Source organism: Poecilia reticulata, chromosome 4 (assembly GCF_904066995.2).
Source record: "Poecilia reticulata chromosome 4, P_reticulata-male-v2, whole genome shotgun sequence".
In the NCBI taxonomy this organism is placed as follows: Eukaryota; Metazoa; Chordata; class Actinopteri; order Cyprinodontiformes; family Poeciliidae; genus Poecilia; species Poecilia reticulata.
In genome coordinates, this window is record NC_088833.1 from 7,601,333 (window position 1) to 7,622,759 (window position 21,427).

The 21,427-nt window shown below is 37.4% G+C and overlaps 1 protein-coding gene across 7 annotated transcripts in view; it reads left to right on the top strand.

Moving 5' to 3' along the window:
- Positions 1-21,427, top strand: part of csnk1g2b (casein kinase 1, gamma 2b) — a 47,560-nt gene that overhangs the window by 18,542 nt on the left and 7,591 nt on the right. For 5 of the 7 annotated variants that reach the window (XM_008415126.3, XM_008415132.3, XM_008415127.3 and 2 more), the window contains exons 4-10: positions 4,929-4,998; positions 12,478-12,626; positions 15,446-15,680; positions 15,764-15,849; positions 18,028-18,112; positions 18,196-18,344; positions 18,442-18,525. In XM_008415126.3, coding sequence (XP_008413348.1) covers positions 4,929-4,998; positions 12,478-12,626; positions 15,446-15,680; positions 15,764-15,849; positions 18,028-18,112; positions 18,196-18,344; positions 18,442-18,525 — 858 coding nt within the window. The remainder of the gene's footprint in view (positions 1-4,928; positions 4,999-12,477; positions 12,627-15,445; positions 15,681-15,763; positions 15,850-18,027; positions 18,113-18,195; positions 18,345-18,441; positions 18,526-21,427) is intronic. The other 2 variants (XM_008415131.3, XM_008415133.3) reach the window with 1 other exon arrangement.

A 21,427-nucleotide genomic window follows, 5' to 3' on the forward strand; every position in this document is an offset into this window, starting at 1 on the left:
AGTTCCAGGTCCTTTTAATGCCATACAAATATGAGCCAGAAACATGGATTATATCTTTATATAGACCTGTCTATTGATTTATAGATTAATAGTTTTACTGGACAGAAATTACAAAGAACAAATCTGGTTCTTAATCAAGTCCTAATGAGTCAAATTGAAAGTGTCATTGAGTCATCAGCCTCATGACATTAACACCGACATGAAAAATAATATTGAAGAAATAAATATATCAAATCTACTTAAAAACATAAATAAGTGATCAGTTCTTTACTGTTATGGTCTGTAAGATATACACTGCTCAAAAAAATAAAGGGAACACTTAAGTGAACACTTAAGTGTTCACTTAAGTGTTCACATGTTTAATGTTACATTACATGTTTAATGTAACATTAAACATTAAACATGTTTAATGTTACACATGTTTAATGTGTAACATTAAACATGATTTAATGTTACACTTAAGTGAACACTTAAGTGTTCCCTTTATTTTTTTGAGCAGTATATTTATTCTCAGTACCAGATGTGGTCTCAACAAACCCATGGCATTTCAATAATATTATTTTACCTTTTATCTGGAAATAGTGTGTTTATTATTGCCATACAGTCCTCTGTATTAATTATTGCTCAAAAGGTCTTCCCATACCAATTTATTCCTCTGTATTTACTTTAGTTTCTTAGTTTATTCCTGCATTTTGTTCTTCATTAATTTGCATTTAGTTTCATTTGATTAGTATTATCCTCTCTTTGTTTATTGCTATGTCCACTTTAGTTTCTTTCCTGTTTCTAGATTTATTTGATCGTTTATTGACGTTCACCATCAGTAATATTCACTCATCACCTGCTGCGCCGCCTAATCAACACATGTGATTAGGTGGCAGGTCGGTTATGGTTCACATCATGTTGATTTTTTCACTGTTCAGCGTCGGATTCTCTGTTTTTATGCCATAATTCACATCTAGTTCGTCGCTCCGTTTTATGTCCCACTTCTCATGTTTCAGAGTTTTGCGCAATGTGAACAACTTTTTTTTAAGCCCCTAAGGTGCAGGGCGGTCGGGAAGCGTATCGATGGGGAAAATGCAGACTGACATAAACCTTTTAAAACAAAGGAAACAATTTCTGCATTCTGATTATTGAAATTTAAAAGTGCTGTGTTGTTCTATCACCCCCGTTTCATACCGGACCACTTACAGCACCGGTTTTAACGCTATAAAATGAACGCTCCCTATCGTGGTATCACCCATGAAGGGATTTCTTTATTTAAATGGGTTCATTTTTCAGAGGGATACACAGTGAGGGTGTCGTGATTTTGGCTACCAGTAGCAGGAGAACGGAGCTGCGCCAAGAAGCTAACAGAAGCTAACAAACACTGAATAGAAGAAGAACTGCCATCGATACCGTTGCAGCCAAGCATGATTTAATGTTACACAAGACAGTTTTACCAAGTTGCTCAAAGTCTAAACTGGCATTGTTGTGAATTTAAGGTGTAAAGTTTACCTTCGACTAAACGCCCCCCCAAAGGCATCCCAGCGCCCCCCTTTTGTAAAAATGTCTGCCAGCGCCCCCTGCCGTCCTCTGAATGCCCCCTAGGGGGGCGGTACCGCCCACGTTGAGAACCGCTAGGGTTATCCCTTTCATACCTGGAGTGTAATTTTAATGTAGAATTGACTTTATAAATATTTGCCATTGAGTCTGGCGGTGATGATAAAACCCTCCATTAAAATTTGGGTCTATGCAACAACTACAAAAGTCCTGATTGAACCATCACAGTTCAGTTCTGTGCAATCCCTGCAGTCCAAGATAATCACATTGGAGTTTGTTAGGCAGCTAATGGCTCCATCTCAGTATGTTAAATCTGAAACTGGAGATGTACTGCACAGCAGCCAGCTGTTGCTCTCTGAAAACGCTTTCTCATTTATACCACAAACACCTCTGTTCCTACAGACGGCGTCAATAAAGATCCCCGCCGCCATTTTCAATTGTCTGGGATCATTCAGCAAAACTACGCGGTCTGAAATAAGAGCTAATTAGCCCAAGAATAAATTAATCACACTGCAGGTTGTGAAATGGTTCAGTGCGAGCGAGCAAAGGTCGGCAGCTATTCTGGGTCGTATGCATAATGCTGGGTCTGTTGTTCTGGACACGGCATTCATATACGCACTGTGTCACAAGTCGCATCGGGTTCATAGATGATAAACAACGCAGATATTTATTTATACATTGCATTAGATCATCCCAGCTGTCCATCTTTCTCATACTGTCAAACAACATTCACTTTCTTTCCTCACCATGCCCTCGTGTGTTACGATTTTTCATTTAATCATATTGAATTAATCATTTTAAATCGATCAAAAAAATACAGATTGAAAATACTTCATGTAGGACAGAGCATTACGGCCAGACTAAGACTTATAGTTTTTGAAATGACCAGAATATAGTTGTAATTTTATGTGCTCTCCTACATGAAAATGCTTGTTACTGCTATGCTAAGTTACACTTTTGCATATAAGAAAATGCTAAATCTTTAAGCATGTTTGCATCATATTATCAGTAGCAGAACTTTGAAACGTTTGTGCAAACAACTTTATTTTGAAGAAAGTACGACGCGGATTTAGCTGCTCACATCAAATGTTGATAACTCAGCTTTTTTCCTCCTCAAAACAACCTTTTCCATAATTTTGAGGAAGTTTATCCTTCCATGTGTTTTTCTTATCTCTGTTCAAGACTGTTCAGGTATGCATAAAGGAAGCCTATAAGTGATTTGTACCAGAGACTCAGAAAACTCTTTGTGATGATAAAGCCTGCCTCGTCAGGCTTTCGCAGCTTGGCCCTGGTCATTTACACAGCTACAGCTTAGCCCATCTGCTGGGAATAAAGATGACTCCTAAGTACATGAAGCTGCCATAAGCCTGTGTTTCCCATTGTAAGCTGTTTTAAAGGGTCCTGCAGCTTGCTGCCATCTGTTTTATTTTTTTTACCTCCTTTTTATTTATATATTTAGTATTTTCTGTCCCTGTGCTCTCTGCCGTGGCTTGTCTTGTGTGAGACACACTCGTCTGTGTTCATGTGGGAGGCGAATGACGCTGCAGCAGTTCCCCACTCCACCTCCCAAACCCAGTCACGTGTTTCACTCCCACAGGCCTTCACTCCTCTCTATTGCCTCTTGTCTTCCACTCAGTTTCGTCTTTGTTGCGTGCATAGTTGCATTTATTCTCGCCGTGATGTCTCCTGCTCTGACCAAATTACCAGATAATGGAGAAATAATCCAATGTCTTTTTTTTTGTATTTTCCTGTAGTGTAAAAATAGTTTTTGTAGAATCAACCTTGATTATCAGGAGAAATATGTGGAAGTCATTTTAGTTTTCTCTTTTTTTTTTAAAAGAAAAACATTTCAATTGAGCTTTTCTTTTGACACCATTTTCTGGTCTTGTTTAGCCAATTTTGACTGGTTTTGATTTATTCCAAGTAAAAAAAAGATGATTTCTGAGTACAACTGAAAGTCAAAGAGATTCATTATTGTTCATATTTTTGCATTCAGACATTTTGTATTAATTTAAGCTGAAAAAGTGCATCAAATAACATTAGTTGATGAATTAACTGACAAAAATATTGAAAGTTTTTAATTCTCCTTCATCTGATGAATAAAGAACCAAAAAAACCTATTTTTTCAGTATTTTGTTTACCAGTTTCTGTTTTTAAAGTTGATCAAGTCTCCAATCTTTAGCCAACTGGTTATTGATAGTTTAGCACTTTTATTACACATCTATCTTTGATCTCTTAATGGATACAACTGGTCATTTATTAGACTCCTTATTCTCTTCTTGCTGTTCCTCCATTTCATGCCATTTTTTATTTTACTCGTCTTCTTTTGAATTTATGAGAAACCTTTTCTGTATTAGGGTGCTTTGCTTAATGATTAAAAGTCCAAACTCCATCTTTCCTGCCCTTTGTGTTATTTTCCCCCCTCACTGTCTTCCTGCAACGTGATTAAAAGAGGTTTAATCATCAGTTGACCTCGGCTGATATGAGATTCTCGGGTGTGATGAACCGGAGTAAAAATAGAACAAAATTGTTCTGAATGCCTTTATTTATAACAATTATGTCCTACTGCTAATACTCCCTTGAAAATATAACATTGTAAAGCATATGATCCTTTTTTATTCTCTTTGTCTGAACTTTATAGAGCAACACAAAGCATCAACAGGCTGATATTAGCAGATGACTGGCTGCTTGTGTTTTCCACACCATCATTTTCTGTTTTTCACAACCAGAAATATCTTGAAAACAGCTGAATTTGTGTCAAAGAAAAGCGTTTTTTCACCTAGCTGGCTGGCAGTGTGCAGCTAGAAAAGCAGAAGATGTTTGTCCCAATTTAACCAACTGGTGTTGATGTTTTTTGGAGTCAAACATATGTTACATGCTTGCGTAATAATTTCATGGTATGTTGAACGAATTCAGCGAAGCATGACTACTGTGCGCTGCTCTAACCGAACTGTCGTTTGCCTGTTGAATCAATCAAGTTGAATATTAAAGATTAAGGCAGATTAAGGGCAAGGAATTAAGTTGATTGTGTTGGTTCTAACCTCGCTAAGTTTGTCTGAAATGCCCTTGTCATCACCAAAGTGGGGTTAATCAGATTACATTTTAGGTTGTGAGGCTTCAGCTGGCAATATAATGAACAGTAGGACCTGGTGGCTTGAATATCAGCCATGTCATCACAAAAGCTGCTGTGTAGCAGCTTAAAACACTTTGCATCCAGCCTCATCCCCCACAGTCAACTCAAGTAAAAGAGTGTTCAATCGTCTCTTTACAAGAGTATAGCTTCGGTTAACAAATATGTGATAATGAAGTTAATAAAATGAAATTGACATTTTTAAGTTGATTGATTTATCTGCTGTGTATTTATAATTTCTTTGTCTTTTTTCTTTCAGGAACCCATAAAGTCCAGGGCGCCACAGCTCCATTTGGAGTACAGATTTTACAAACAGATGGGAAATTCAGGTAAGATACATTCAGCTTAACAATAACAGATCAATGTCTAATCAAATCCTTTTACTACTGACTGCTTTGTAGACCACAGAGCATGGAAAACACACATAACTCCAATTGTCTGTTATGTTTCTTATGAACAGAGTGAAAATTTCTACTAACATCAAAGAATAATTACTTAATATGTTTAAGGTGGTTCCTCCAGTGTCCAGTTTGCGCAAAGCATTACATTTGTCACAATAAATATTATTGTTTTTGTTCAATTTATACATTTTTGCATTTTTATAAATGCAAAAATATATATTTTTATTTATAACCATAAAAATAACTCGTTTTATTTATGGTTTTGGTTGTGTGTTTTTTATTTTAGTTTTTTTTTAATTGTTTTTCCTTGCTGTGTTTTTCATGTGGATATTTAAAATATTTTCCAGAAGAAGGCAAACTTGAATTATTCCATTATCAATATATTTCTTGAAAATGATCTCAAAACAGTAATATTATTATTTATCGTAGTAATTTCTGGGTCAGTTATTGTCCAGAAAAATTTGGTGTAAATTTTTGTATAGTGTAATTTCACTGGTTTAGTTATATAATTAGTGGCAATCTGTTGTCTAATATGTACCTTTAAAGATGTTTCATATTTTTTTAGCTTTCTCTCTCTCAATAAACCAACTTGCTGACAGGCGTAATTTAAATTATATCACACAGCTGTTTGATAATACACATATCTAATCTGTATTGTTCTTCCTTTATATCAAAGTTTGTTTTTTTTATTAGAATTATATTGGAGTTTAGCTTATAAATGTTGCGATTAAAGCTGCGTGGGTTTAAAAACTCATGCTGAGAGCTTGTAAGAGCACGGTTTTATTAGTGTGCGAAGGTTTATCTATCTAAGTGATTCTCCCACATCAAGTGTGTGTCCTGTGGTCAAATTTAGTGCCACGTGCGAGAGCCTTGGCTCCTTGCACCAAAGCAAAAGCCCTCCAGTGTTGATAAGGAGTTGGGGCATTAGGGTAGTCCTTGACTATTTATAGCTGGGCCTCTACAAGCATTCAAGACATTATGGTGTCTTCTTGGATAGCTTCCCCAGTCTCAGTAGCCTCTGCCTCAGTGATTAACTGTGTCCTGCCTGCAAACACTCACTGCTGTCAAGCTGCAGACGCTTCTTTTTGTATGGCTTCATCTTTCATTCTGACACGTCGACTAATCTTAATCTGTGTTTACCAACGAATACACAACACAGTCACTCTGCTCGTCACGTTCAGTGTCGTTACCATGGATGTGGGTTTCTGTTTTCCTCTGGTTTGCTAATCATAAACCTACAGAGCTGAAACAATTAATCGGATAAATCTTGACGAATCAATTTGTGAAATGATCGTCAAATTATTTAGTAACCGAATCAACTCTAATAAATCACACTTTCTGGAAGAACGCACTCAAAGGCGTCAAATCTGTTCAAAAAATATATAAATTTTGCATTTAATACACAAAAAATACCTTGTTCATCTGTAAATATGTTGTGCCCAGAACTCCTCAAGTGGAATAGTTTTTGCTATGCAACAAAATTCAATTAAGCACTTTTGCTATTCAATTGTAAATTGATTAATCAAAACAAAACAAAAAATCAACAGATCAGATCAATTCTGTGTTGATGTTTAGCCAAACAGAAAGGGCTGATCTTTTCACATGTTGATATCACAAGTAACTTAAATGTAAATTATTACTTTTTTGTATATTTAATCTATTTCTAATATTGCATAAAAAAGATTTAAGTGGTTTAATGAGAAATATGCACAATGTGCCATTTATTTTATTTGATTTATTGTCAGAATAATTGATAGATTAATCAGTTACTTAAATAGTAGTTAATAGCAGCGCTGCAAACATAGTATTTCAATTTGTTTGGAATTTTATGTAGAATAAAACAAAATATGTAAAAAAAGAAAAAAGAAAGAAAGCTGGAAACAGACAATTTTTCTTATCTGAGCTACAAATAAGGTCAATTTTTATTCATATTTCTGGATGTGTTTTATCAGTCAGCCTGCTTAATTTTTAATAGGACCTTGGGCCTGTTTTAAAAATGATTTTAGCTTTACCTCGTTCCATGTCCCTATGAGGTCACGGGGTCAGCGGTGCAAATTAAACCTGCTAAAAGGTGTGTCTCCTCTTTGGCCGTCCTCACCTGCATCAGCGCTACGTTCACACAGCAGGGCTTGGCGCTCAGTTCCAGTATTTATATTTATTTTGTGTGGTAGGAGGAAGTACAGCTTGACTGTGTAGCATGGCAGAAATCTAGGCGATAAATCTACTTATGTTGTCAACTTGGCTAAATGGGGACATGTGACCCTGCTCGTCCTGCCCAGATATGTCGTAGTGTGGACTACTCAGCTCTTAATGCCAGCAGCGGCTTATCTGCACACTCTTAATTCTGCCTTGCTCTAACACAACCCAGCTGTTGAGTCTGCCTTGGCATATTTGTGACTAAACTAACACTGAAGACTGAAACTTTATTTTAGAATTGGCTGTTTTTATTTGTAACTTGTATTTGGTAATGGAAACTGCATATGTGCTGTGTAGTGGTTGATTCGACTTTTACAGTTACAAATCTGTGGTGATGTATGTTTGATTGATGTCAAATATGGGAAGGTTTTATTATTCAGTGGTGGGTTTCAGCTTCTAATGGACCCATTAAGACTGGGAGGATAATGTGGTAGTTAACTGAAACAGGATCTGCTCTGAATGAAAGTTTCAGGACTCATTCATGGTATTCGGACACAACCGTTATCTCATAATTTAAGTCATATCTCTATTGTAGAATGTTTAGCTTTATTAAAATTTTTATGTGTGTGCTTTTGTCTTTTTGCCTGTGATTTAGCTGCTGCTGTTCCCTCTTTAAACTGCCTCTGGTCATTCATAAATCACAAATTAAGGCAATCATGTTCCATGTTTTTCATTTTGACCACCAACGAATTCACAGCTGTAGAAACCTCAGTGATTGATTCAGTCTCAGAGTTCTTATGTGAGCCCTGTTAAAGCAAATTGATGCATGTCCTATTGTCATACTAGAGTCGAGATGTGTTCAACCTGAAGTCATCTGGTTTTGTCATGGCTGCATCAAACTCTGCACACAGCGGGTCATCTTCAACCCCCGTAATCCTATCAGAAGTCTTAGCTAAAAGCTATTGTATTTATCTATTTATTTACTGGGTTGTTCGCCTCTACTGGTCTTTTATTGGACAGTAATTTGACAGGAAAAGGCTGGAGAGAGAAGGAGAAGACGTGCAGCGAACAGCATGTGATCAGATGCTGCTTAATCCCATCGGAATAAGCAATAAATCAGTTACTTGCATGATCAATTACAAAGAGCTCAATCATTTTTATTTGTGATTTTTTTTTTCTTTTTTCTACCAAAGACTGGATGACTAAAAGCTTCAGTCTGGCTCACTGGTCTCATCTAGCCTCTTTTTGTCAGTCGTTTCTATTATTTTTTTCTATTTATTTTGGTTATTTCAGTTCCAGTGTTAAATCTACTTTAGAAATCGATGTTTCCTGACCTTTGATGAGAGTACTTGCATCATTATTGCCTGAAAATTATCTCAAAATAACAATATTATTTGTTTATTCCAATACCTTCTGTGACAATTTAAAAGGGCAGCAAAATTCACCATGACGGGCCTAATGTTGCACAAACTTTGCTTGGCATCTTTAAACTCCATTTTTGGTTTATATTCAACAGTTGGGGTAAATTATTAGCAAAATTACACAAGAGGTTAAGATATATTGCTATGTAAAGGAAGTCCTTTTTAAGAGGTTATGTCATCAGTTAATGTACAGGTGACACGTCAGTAATTCCCTCTATGTTTTTATGCATGCCGTTTAGTTTCAGGATTCAGCTCAATTAGATGAAGCAGAACAGTTTTCATATTGGAGTGAGTAGGAAAAGGAACAGCAGCTTTATCTAAATACGAGTGTGAATAAAGAAAATTAAAGAATATTCTCTTGTAATGCAATAAGTGAGTTTATATATACAAAGTGCAAAAGGGAATATGAACTAAACCTGCAAATTAATAGTTTCAACTAAATCTGTTTGCTTCTGTATCAGCAAAATATTTGCTGTAGTTCTGTCACAAACAAGGTATAGATTGAAAAATGCAGGTGAAAGCATGTGGGTTTCATCCCTTCACTTTTTATTTTATACATATAGCACTGTCAAAACAGCAACATCTTTCCTGCATATTTTTCTAAAACAAAATCCCCAATTAGATTTTTAGTCTGTAGACAAACACATGTAAGGAAAATAATTAGATTTAATTGTAATAATTGTATCTTTTTTGACTAGTTTTCAGCCTCACATTTTTTTTTTAGTTGTCTGTAGCGTTTCCTGCTCCATTCTCAGTACTTGCCAGAGTAAATGCTGATCAAATTTCAACCTTGTGAGAATATCTTCACAGCATTAGACCTAATGGACATCACCTCTCCTCTTCAACCTTCTCTTTATTCCGTCCATAAATCTTCTGTATGCTCTCTCCCTCTCTTCTTCCATCCTCCTCTCCCCTTCTTTCCTCATTGGTTCCCGTCATTGTAGAGCAACATTGTCTCCTGCCACCATGATGCAGTCTTGCCTATGACCATCGTCTGAGAAGGCCCGCCTGCAGAAACAATGGGCTGGATTGTCTCAAATTGTCAAGACAGCAGGGGTCAGAGTGTCACTGGTGCTGAGAACATTTCCCACAATGCTGAACAAATGTAGTGTACATGATGGTCTGGAACTGAATTATAGGGATTTATACAAACACAGATGTGTGTAATTTTACTGTTGATGGTGTTTTTTGTTTTTATTTCTTTGTAGTTGCTATTGGCAACATAAAGATGGATTTGTGAATAACAAACTTGCGTTGCGCAGCGTTTAGCGGCGGTAAATTCCTGACTGCGAGCCCCAGCGTCAGAAGAAGATTACAGTGCACGCCACGCTCCTCTGCGGGGATGACTGTGTTTTGAATGCCCTCTAGATTTGGGCCAGGCTTTGATGAGTCAGCCTCCCTGTGATCTCTTGTCACAGTCTCATCTGTCGTGGACATCATAATCAAGAAAATCCTAGAGGCTAGAGTGCAGACAGGTGTGCGTCCATAGATAAGGGTGTGTTTGTGTCATTTTTCATTCAAAGTGGTGCTGCTGTTCAGAGGTCAATCTGATGAAAAACTGGAGAGAAACACCGCTCAACACCTGTCACAGTCATTTATCATTCATTTGGAAAATTGTGCATATCTGGATGTAATTTATTTTGTTGTAACAGCACCAATTAAGGTTTTCCTGATCAATATTTTCTTTAGTTCTAACTCACCGATTCTGATTTTGACAAAAATATGTTTGTACTCTGAGTGAAAGAGTCGAACTTAACTGATGGATTGGTTCAGCTCTGCTATTCATGTGTTTAACCTCTGCTAATTGCCGCTTATTGTTAAAGGATGGGGGTTATTATTGTTATTATGTATTTTTCAGACATTTTATAGCACAGTCAAGTAACTGTTACAGCATTTTCAGAACAACTCAAGGTATGTATCAAAATCGACTTAAAAGAAATGTGACTTCACATCACAGTTACATCTGATGCCTTGAAATTAGCCTCTGTCTCTTTAAGAAACTCTTCAACACACCGCCTTCAGAACAGCATCTCAACCGTTTTTAGTGTTGTAGTGTTGTGTCACTCAGCAGTTCCAACAGGTGTTTGCTAATTGTTGCTGCCGCTAGTTTAGAGGAGCAGAGTGGGGGAGAGGTGCTCCTATGAGGTTGTGGACTGAAGCTCCAAGGCAGAGCTTTGGGTAAATAAACGGTGAGCAAGCGTTTAGGCACCTCTAGGTGGTTGCCATGGAGATTGAAGGATTTATCAAACTTGCACGAATGAGTCAAAACAACATTCCAGGTATGTTTTTGATGAAGGAATAACTTTATAAAATGACATAAAGTTCAAAAAGCTACATTTTGCATGATGTCCCTTTTTACTAATAACTCTATCTAGGAAGTTTATTTATGAAACACTTTTCACATAAACAGAAGTTACAAAGTGCTGTGCAGCATAAATCACAGTTAGCTTGGCAGGAGGAAGGGTAGAAGGACATGCAGTAAAGGAGGCAGGAATCGAACCTGGGGCAGCAATGTCGATGTCTGAAGACATTTGTTTATGGTTCACTTTCTCTACCACTGATCCACCTGGTGCCCCAATAACATTTAAATCATACAGAATGTAAAAAGCACAATAAAATCATGTCTTAAAAGCCTAGAAGAACAAAGCGCGTTTTTTTTTGTTTTTTTTTAAATGCTGCAGTCAGCAAAACAAAGCTGCCAGGAAAAACTGTCCCACGGTTTTAGAAATGAAACGTGCAGCTCCCAAAGACAATAAAACAAAATTGGAGGTATCTCTTTTGAAATAAATGCTCCATTGTTATTTACTTGTTTTTAATTGGCACTGTACATTCCAAGTCTTTGACAACAGAGAAATGTTTATTGGTGTAAAAATGTTTATTGGCCTAGCGAGTGGAACCCGGCGGTGTGACTTTTACAAAGTTTTTTCCACCATCTGATAGTGGATTGTGTAAAATGTCTGTATTTCTTGCTTTCCTTGCCCACTGTGTCTTTCTTGAGTGCTTGTGAAATAAGACTGTTTTTCTTCACAGACCTCTGCACGTTGTGTTGTTGAAACCAGTAGATGCAGATCATCCATAACAGACTATTTTTTCTCTTTTCTTTCCACACCACATATGTTTCCATGTATATCTTACATTCTGTCTCCTCTTGTTCTCTCATAAGAGCGCACCATAGAGTTTTGCCACACCTGAGTTTTCAATTAGCTGTACTGTCGCTTGGTCCGTCCACATTCCTCAGGGGTTTTGCACACAACCAGGTGTGGCTTCTGTTGCAGGTGACACCGTGCTTCTTATGTTTCCTGTTGCTTTTGTTGTCACATTTCCCATTATCCTGCTTCTTAGGAAAAGCTCCGCCTGCTTTGGACAAACCAGTTGAGGAATGAGCCATTGTGTGCGTTTTGTAGCTTCAGCCTCTCATGTCAACACTCGAGAGCAATAAATCACCTTCCTCATACTTAGCTTTGTGTTGCAGCATTGTGTATAACATGGTAATGTTTTGAGAATGGGAAGTTTTTATGCTCTAAATGGAAGTGGCAGTGAGTTGACATTTGCTGTAGTTTCGGTTTGTCTGGTTCAGCATAGAAGGTTGAAAAATATTACTATGCAAAGGTCAACTCACTTTAGTAATTTCTTAATTATTTACACAAGTTTTGCTGTAAAATTGGCGAGTTTTGTATAGTTCATAGCTGATACTATAATTTCATTTTTCTGTAAACTAACCTCCTCACCTCAAACACACACACTGATTTGTTATCTTTTACAAGTAATTAAAAAATTTTTTTTTTTCTTATGTCCAGTCTGCCTCATATCTTGAAAATGATCTGACAAAAACCTGTTTGTGTCTCCACAGAGGGAATTCCTCAGGTGTACTACTTTGGCCCATGCGGGAAATACAACGCCATGGTTCTGGAGCTGCTCGGGCCCAGTTTAGAGGATTTGTTTGACCTGTGTGACCGCACCTTCTCCCTCAAGACCGTCCTCATGATAGCCATACAGCTGGTAAGACCTGAGCAAAAACAGTCCTGTAGACTGGGTTTGATCGGGGACTGAAATCGCAACATTTGTTACATTTTCATCTGGTGCAGTTCACTTTCACACTGCAATATGTCAAACCAAACCAATTGAAAAACCTGTTTCCCCCACTTGCCTGTGGGGGTGCTGCACCAAGAACCACTGAAGAAATTACATCAAAATCTCTGAAGAAAACATTGAGCACAACTTTCTTCTTAACAAAATGTAAAGAAATTGAATGCCGTCATATTTTAGGTGTTGTAGGATTTCTCTTTTGTGTTTGGAAAAAGACCAGAGTTCACTTTTTTTGGTCCGATTTTATTCAGAGTCCGATTACACGTTCACACCTCCCCAAACAAAACGGACCTTCTTCTAGACAAATGAAATGGTTTGATTAAAGTGCACTGTTATTAGTTGATGTTGTGATTTCAGATTAATCAACTTTTAACATGGCTTCTCTTGTGTAAAAAATAAAAATAATTTGTGATTAAAACTAAAATTAATGAAAAACTTAATTGATTACAGCTTACCATAAATTCATTCAACATGGTAATGTATTTAAAATGTTTTATTAGGAGAATGGTTTGGGGTTCAGTTTTAATGTAAGCACGTGGTCCAGTGTCTCAGAACATCAGGATTACACAATAAAATAAAAATGCAGAAATATCATGGTCTACACAAACATCAAGCAGGTTACTGACTTGAAATCTGATAACTTTCACAAGAAGGGTAAAGCAGAAAAGGTTATTGTTAAAGAAGATGTAAGTTCAGAGGGTTGTATCCCAGCACATCAGTGGAAAGTTGAGTGGAAGGAAAAAGTGTGGCAGAAAGCAATACCGAAGCAGCAGGGCTAGGCATATAGCAGGGATTACTGGACCAACGGGGCATGGCTTACAACTCACTGTTGTTCTGTGCCTCATATCTTGAATTTCTGTAATAACTGGTTGATATTGACCTGTGTGACCGCACCTTCTCAAGACCGTCCTCATGATAGCCATACAGCTGGTAAGACCTGAGCGAGAACAGGTCTTACCACCTGTAAGACCTGTTCTCGTTTTACAGACGAGGTTGTCTGTAAATTCGCAGGGAATTTTCTGAAAATCTCCCTGTGAATAAAGTCAAGTCTGATTCTTTATCTCTCTGTGCTTTCTACCACATCACCGTCGCATGAATTCCTCAGTCTTGCGTTACTCCGTTACATTTCATCGTGGTTACAGGTTTACAGCTGCACAATGTTGTACAGTTAATGCAATATCACTGTACGCAGTAAGAATATTGTGAAAATCCTACTGGACTGCAATAAACGTTACATAATTATTTAAGGGCCATAAATTTAGATTTTTGATGTCTGTAACATATTTGTCTTGCATACAGCATAAGAAAGTTTTACAAATCTGTCTCTTCAGTGCCAAAGCAGCACAAACAACTTTCTCAGTAAATCATTATTTCTGCAATGCAGTTTTTAAAAAATTAGCTTATTTTTTGCAAGTCATATCGTTATCATAGTATTCGACAACATTATTGCATGTTTTGCTAATATCATGCAGCCCTAATCAGGTGAACTTTTGGTCGACAATCTGTGACTGTTTCAGTTGACTACAAAGAATAAAGATCTAAAAGGAGCTTAGACATGTACTAACACAGGCACGCACGCATGCACACACAGATGACCCAATAATGCAGATGAGCTGAAGGCTGCTATTAAAGCAACCTGGTCTTACTTAACACTTTAGCAGAGCCACAGGCTGATCGTCTTCATGCTACGTTGCATTGATGCAGCAAGTCATGCAAAGGGAGCCATGACCACATATTCAGTGCAGATACTTCACCCTGCATGAATATATTTAGCAGTATTTGGGAGTATTTTTGTATTAAAAACACTTATTTTAATGATTTTACGTGACCTTTAGATTTTCTAAGAAACTAAACTGTGAGTTTTCATGTGCTATGCCATATTTATCAAAATTAATTGGAAATAAAAGTTAAAATTATAGTTGAATAATGAACCTATAAGCTTTACTTTTTAAAACTGAATGAGGACTTAAATTTTCAATCCTATAAAAATTTTTTTTTAAAGAAACACCTACCTGAAAGTTAAAAAAAAGTTACATCTAGTTAACAAATTAAAATAGTTAGAAATGTGTGTCTAAAAGTCACATTGTTGTTTCTTTTTTTATTGTTTTGTTCAGGAGATTTTGAAATATTTATGTGCAACAACACACCTTTTATCTTCTTGAATGTACATAAATAGCTGTGGACTTGTTGTTCCAGTGCGTACACACCACTCATTCATCATTTACCAGACTGCAGTTACCTTAGTGGATGTTAAAGTGCAATAGACAATATGATGAAATATTTAGTATATTTATTGAGCTGTAACCTGCCAGGACAAGCACCAAATGCTGAGGACAATATAGATTAAAAGGATAAGTGGATTTCACTTATAAAATTGGACTTTGAGTCCAATCCAACAGAGCGGATTTTGATGATTCGCAGTTTGTTTGAGGTGAAACCTAAAATGCTGTTAAAGTTCGTCCTTACGACACTCAGGAATTACCCGTATTTAGTTACATTTTTGGTTTGCTCAGTAAAATTTATAGTGTTCATTAAAATGTTGTGAAAACAATATTAGGATATTAATTTGCTTAACATTTAAAAATCTGGTTTTATGTTTTTGCTTTGTCGTGTTACATCTGCCTTTGTTGCTATGACAACACAACAAACAAAAACCAAACTAGTTAAAACTCCTTAACTAGAAACTGGCTGAAACCCAGAGGCTAATTTTTTCCGCCGATTTCCTTGGCTAGATAACGCGGATGGAGTACGTGCACAACAAGAGTCTGATCTACAGAGATGTGAAGCCTGAGAACTTCCTCGTCGGGAGGCCCGGGAGCAAGAGGCAGCACACCATCCACATCATCGACTTTGGTCTGGCCAAAGAGTATATAGACCCCGAGACCAAAAAACACATCCCCTACCGGGAGCACAAGAGTCTGACAGGGACGGCGCGCTACATGAGCATCAACACACACCTGGGAAAAGGTGAGTCTCCTTAAATAAACTCCAGCTTAATGAAAAATAAATAAATAAAATACTTAATGTGGTTTGTTTTGTTTTTGTTTTAGAGCAAAGCAGAAGAGATGATTTAGAGGCTCTGGGCCACATGTTTATGTACTTCCTCCGAGGCAGCCTTCCTTGGCAGGGCCTGAAGGTAAACAATCATGATGTTTCACCTAAATTATGCAACTGAGTCACTTAGTAGACAGATGCATCATACAGAGTCTGACTGAATCTTTCAATTATTTGAGTTTTTTGATTGTCTGATCAATCAGTTAATCAGACAAAAAATTGGCACATTCTGAAGATTTCATATTACAGATTTAATTTCTGTAATAACCAGTTATTACAGAAATTAGAGATATGCAATATATCGGAATCTGCTAATATCAGTAATTTTTTTAACATATTGGTATCAGTTCAATAAGTAGAACTGGGCCAGTATGAACAACTAATATTTATTTTATCTTGTTGCAGGGACCCTCGTCAGGTCAATCAGTGTTGCTTCCTAAGTGGACAGTTTGATTTCACAGAAGTTTGATTTACTTGGAGTTATATTGTGTTGTTTAAGTGTTCCCTTTATTTTTTTGAGCAGTGTATATACACTGCTCAAAAAAGATCTGAATGAATGAAATTGCCAATAATTTCCATCTGTTGTCTATTCCATTTGCACAACAGCAGGTGAAATTGATTGTCAATCAGTGTTGCTTCCTAAGTGGACAGTTTGATTTCACAGAAGTTTGATTTACTTGGAGTTATATTGTGTTGTTTAAGTGTTCCCTTTATTTTTTTGAGCAGTATATATATAGAAAAACCTTTTAGATTTTCAGCAATTATTTAGATCCCAATAAATGCAGGTGAGTATTTACTGTGTAAAACAGATGAAAAGGTTTGGTTTTTAATTAACAAATTAACTAAAAACTACCCACATGTTGCATTTATAAAGTCTGATATAACATTTCTCTGTTTAATTTCCCTTTTTTCATATGAGCAGAAGATCACTACCTGATTATTAGTAAATTTATCAGAGCTCAGATAAAAAGCTGTTGAAACAGGAACAGCTAATAAAAACAAATACTGGTTCTCTCTAAAGATAGACCCAACAATCTCCTGGCTACAGACTTAAATGATAAAACATTTCCTCTAAATGTTTGAATATTGTTGGCAGACCTGGTCTGAACCATTGCAATCTTCACAGGTTGATTCTTTTTCCCCCACAGAGTCATGACTCATCTAATTTTGTTTTGTTGCATAATCACACACAAACTTCCCCACTTGATGTATACTTTAATCGCTAAAAGAGCCTCAGGCGCCATGAAGGGCCAGCAGCAGAAGCGCCTCAGCAGCAGGTTCTAGCAGGCGGCAGACATGCTTCGCTTTCTGAAGGCATCAGTATCAAAGAATGGCGGAGAAGAAAAGACATGCGAACAGTTGCTGTGTGGGTGGGAGTTCTTGGTGGATGAATGTGAGGGATGTAGTGTGGGGGATGTCGCATGGCTCAGGCCAGAACAATCCTCTGCTGTTTGAAGATTCAGACGTGATGGAAACGAAGCGACTCGATTCTTGACACTCAGAGTTCCTACAGCTGGGAACGGCCGGGAATGTCTGGGAACGTCTGAGGTTTACAGGGCGGAACAACGGGAACGATACAGATTTATACTTAAATACATCCGTCCACCAGCTGTCTGCTCGTCGGTCCATCCATCTGTCCATCCATTCGTCCCCGTGTTTAAACTTCCATCCGTCTATCAGTCTGACAAACCCTCTGACTATTTTTCCCATCCCTCCACTCACATTTTGGCCTTAAGTTTTATTTGTCCATTTATTCTTCTGTTCATCCTGTTTCCATCCATCCTCCTTTGGTTCTTCCTTGCATCCACCTGTTGATCCACCCATCTGTCATAATTCATCCCATTTCTTTCATCCTCTCCATCCCTTCCTTCACTTCACAGTTTACAGGTTTTGGATGCTCCATTCTAAAATTAAATATAAAACGTATAAAGTATTAAGTAATAAATTAAATTCTGGAGAAGTATTTAATTATAGCTTTGTGTATTTTGAAGTCACCACTGCTGGAAGCGAAACTGTTCCAGTGACGTATTAAGAAATCGTTTCTAAATCTAAAGTGCCATGTCAGATTTATGCAAACGAGGCTTAAGTGCTATAAATATCACTAGGGAGACCAGAGGAGTTTTCATCAGCCATGAAGCCCAGAGCCCAGGATTAAACTAATTTGATCATTGTATCTGTTTATTTTTAAACCACACAGCTTCTTCATATGTTTAAGTTTTAATGGTTTAAATAATGAAATGAAAACTTCTCTTCACTCAAGGCTGACACTTTGAAGGAGCGATACCAGAAGATCGGAGACACCAAACGAGCGACCCCGATTGAAGTGCTTTGTGAGAGCTTCCCTGGTCAGTCGGAGAACCCTGCATCTCGCTCACCACTTCCTGTTCTGCTGCGTTCTCATTGGCTGCTGCTTTGTGTTTTGTAACAGAAGAGATGGCCACCTACCTGCGCTACGTGAGGAGGCTGGACTTCTTTGAGAAGCCAGATTACGATTACCTACGGAAGCTCTTCACTGATCTGTTCGACAGGAACGGCTACATCTTCGACTACGAGTACGACTGGGTCGGCAAATCTCTCGTGAGTGCCTCATCTCCCCGCTTTCTGTTCCTCTGCCGTCAGAGCAGAAGAAACGGCCTGGATTTGATCCCCGATGTGCATGTTCTGTTCCCTGCAGCCCACACCGATCGGCCCCATCCCCAGTGACACAACGCTACCGCCCAGCAGCAGAGACAAAGCACAACAGCAGACCAAAAACCAGGTGAGACCCTCAGCTTCCAGCTCCTCATCCAGCCCACCTACTTGAATGGTCCTCATTCCACGCCGGACCACTTGTGTAGTGTGATTAAACAAGCAGCTTCTTGGAGAACAAGGCTGGGTTTGATTTGTTTACAGAGTCCTTATCAGACAGCAAGAAATACGATAACGAAATGCTGAAGTGGGAAAAAATGTAGATATCTTCAGTCATGAGGGAAAGAAGGCATCATTTATGGCTTCCCATGCAGAAGTATTTATACCTCCTGAACCTTTTCATGATTTGTCAGGTCACAGCCACAGCATTGTGTGGTAAAGCTGCATGCATGCACTAATTACAGCTTTTTGGTGTCGTTTCTCACGTCGCTCATCTAAAGATCTAAATTTTGGCTCATCCGAACAGGATGGATGGTGTAGGTGAACAGCGATTTCCAGCACAGATTCTCAGTTGGATGAAGGCCTAGACTTTGACTAAGCAACTCAAATATGTGAATATGAAGCTTCCTGCTCCTTCTAGATGCGTTTGTGCTTCAAAACACAATAAAGTCAAATGAAGCTGCAGCTACAGATTATTTTAGTAATGGAGTATTCCACAGATTATTCTGACGATTAATTGATTGTTCTGATGATTAATCAGTTACTCTGACTATTTATTTGACAATCAATTAATCGGTTGAAAAAAAATGGCATATCTCTCATTTAACCACTTATGCTTATTTTGTACCATAAAAAAATACACAACAAATGAAAATAAACATAAGATTAAAATTTTATTGCCTAAAATGCAGTGACAGCATTAGTAAACAATTGATCATTTGTAGCAAAGGATGCATCTGCCGCTAAAACACATCAATGTTAAAAACTGAGCCCTGAGTATTAATGCAGTGTAGGGCTAATCTGATTATGTTTTGGATTAACTGGTTAATAATTGGATTTTAAAAGGTGTTTAAAATTTGATCTTTTTTTTTTACGTAATTTGAATCAGGTGAAGCTAAAACTGCCACTTAAGGAGTTTAAGGACATCGGGATAAAACAAATTTACAGATCAAGAAGTTTGGTTTTTTCATCTTAAATACAAAATGTTTATATTCTTTCTACACTATTGGCTTAATTATTGATCCAAGGTTGTTGTTCTTTCAGTAAAAGACTTATTTTTTGAGTAAACCGATTAACAATTAATCAATTACTAAATTAGTAGTTATTTCATTAATCGATTAATCACAATTAATCTGTTTAATAGTTTGAGGGCTAGAATCAAATAATTAGAGCATCTGCAGGACTGTGAAGAACCTGAGTGCATGCAGGTGAGGTCATTTAGCCTTTGGATTCGGGTTTCAGGGCTCATCTGAAAGTTGCAGGCCTTCTCGGCCCTCCAGGCCTGGATGTGACACCCTGGATTAAACTGTCCCTTTTGTAACTTCAGCTGCATCTTTAGGGTTTATATTCTGCTAGATTGGTGAAGCTTCACCCCAGATTAAAGTATTTTTTCTGCCTCTAAGCTAGAATGTAAAAAATTAAATATTTGGTCTTAGAGAATCTCCCAAGATGTTCAAATTGCTTTTTTCATCAGTGGCTTTTTTTTTCTTGAAAACTTTTCCATAGAGGTCAGGTTTGTAGGACCCTGGATAGATTATCGTAGCTGAGCTGTGCATCTTTGTAGCTCCTCCAGAGTCACCATGAGCCTTTTGGTTTCTTCTCTTAGTGATTCTCTCTGTCTGGCCTGCCAACTTAGCCAGACAGCCGTAAATTTTGTTTCTTTTGTTTTCTTTTTTCTAGAATGTTTTCTTTTTATATATACAAATAAAATGAATTAAGTCAGATTTCCGTACAAAAGGGAGATGTAGGTTATTGTAGATGTAAAACATAAAATCTAACAACTTTCTTTTTTAAAAGAGACACAAAAAACTCTGCCAGGTATGATTCCAATCCGTTTATTTCTAATATGTTTGGATTTTTTTGTCTTTATTTAGCTCAGTTTATCACCTAAATCTTCATAATTGTCCTATTCATTATTAACTTGAAGTAAAAACACAAAAAAGTCATGGTTGATAAAAGATGTAACATTTTTGTAGGGCCACACAGAATCACATTGAAGGCCATAAATGGCCCACGCGCCACACTTTGGACACCCCTTCCTTACAAACCAAGCATTGTTTTCTTTCCACTTCCTTTCTGCTGGTCCATCACATAAAGTTTGTGGTTGTAATGGGATAAAGCGTGGAAGAGTTCAGGGTGTGAATACTTTGTGCAGGCCTCCCGCCTCTCTAAGCAGCAGTCATTATTGCATGAGTTGAAAATGCAAACTGCATTGTTCATACCAGTGATGACTAATTACATGCTTAGTGTGTGACAGCGTTTTTAAGTTAGCATGCAATCTGACCCTTTTTTATTTTTAATGCGTAGGCGGGGAATCATTTGTGAGATTTATTATGCACAAAACATCCATAAATGATGGCTGATTGTCATAAATAATGGTGCAGATAAGGTTGCTGTGCTTGTTGAGTCATCGTTTACCGCGGCGCTGTTGAGGAGTTTATTTCATTTTATGACTGACTTATTACAGTGGACTCTAGCTTCTCCCTCCCTCTTTTTTTTTTTTTTTTTTTTTTACTGCCTTTGGTTTAATGTGATTGGCTTGGAAACAACGTGCCATCTTTTAACGCTGGCAAAGCGCCGCCTACTGCACTGTGCACATTGACCATGACTCAGAAGATGTTGCATCTCTGTAGTAATTAGTTCTGATTAAAAGTTTAAATAAGTTTTCAGCTGCAGCAAAACTAGTCCTGCGATGAAATCACCTGAGAAGATTGATTGCTGTGTTTTTTTTATATGGAAAATCAAGTTTGAGGCTGTTCTTTTTACCTCTGCATGAGTTTATTTGTATGCTTCAAGTAAATTTTTGCTTCCCT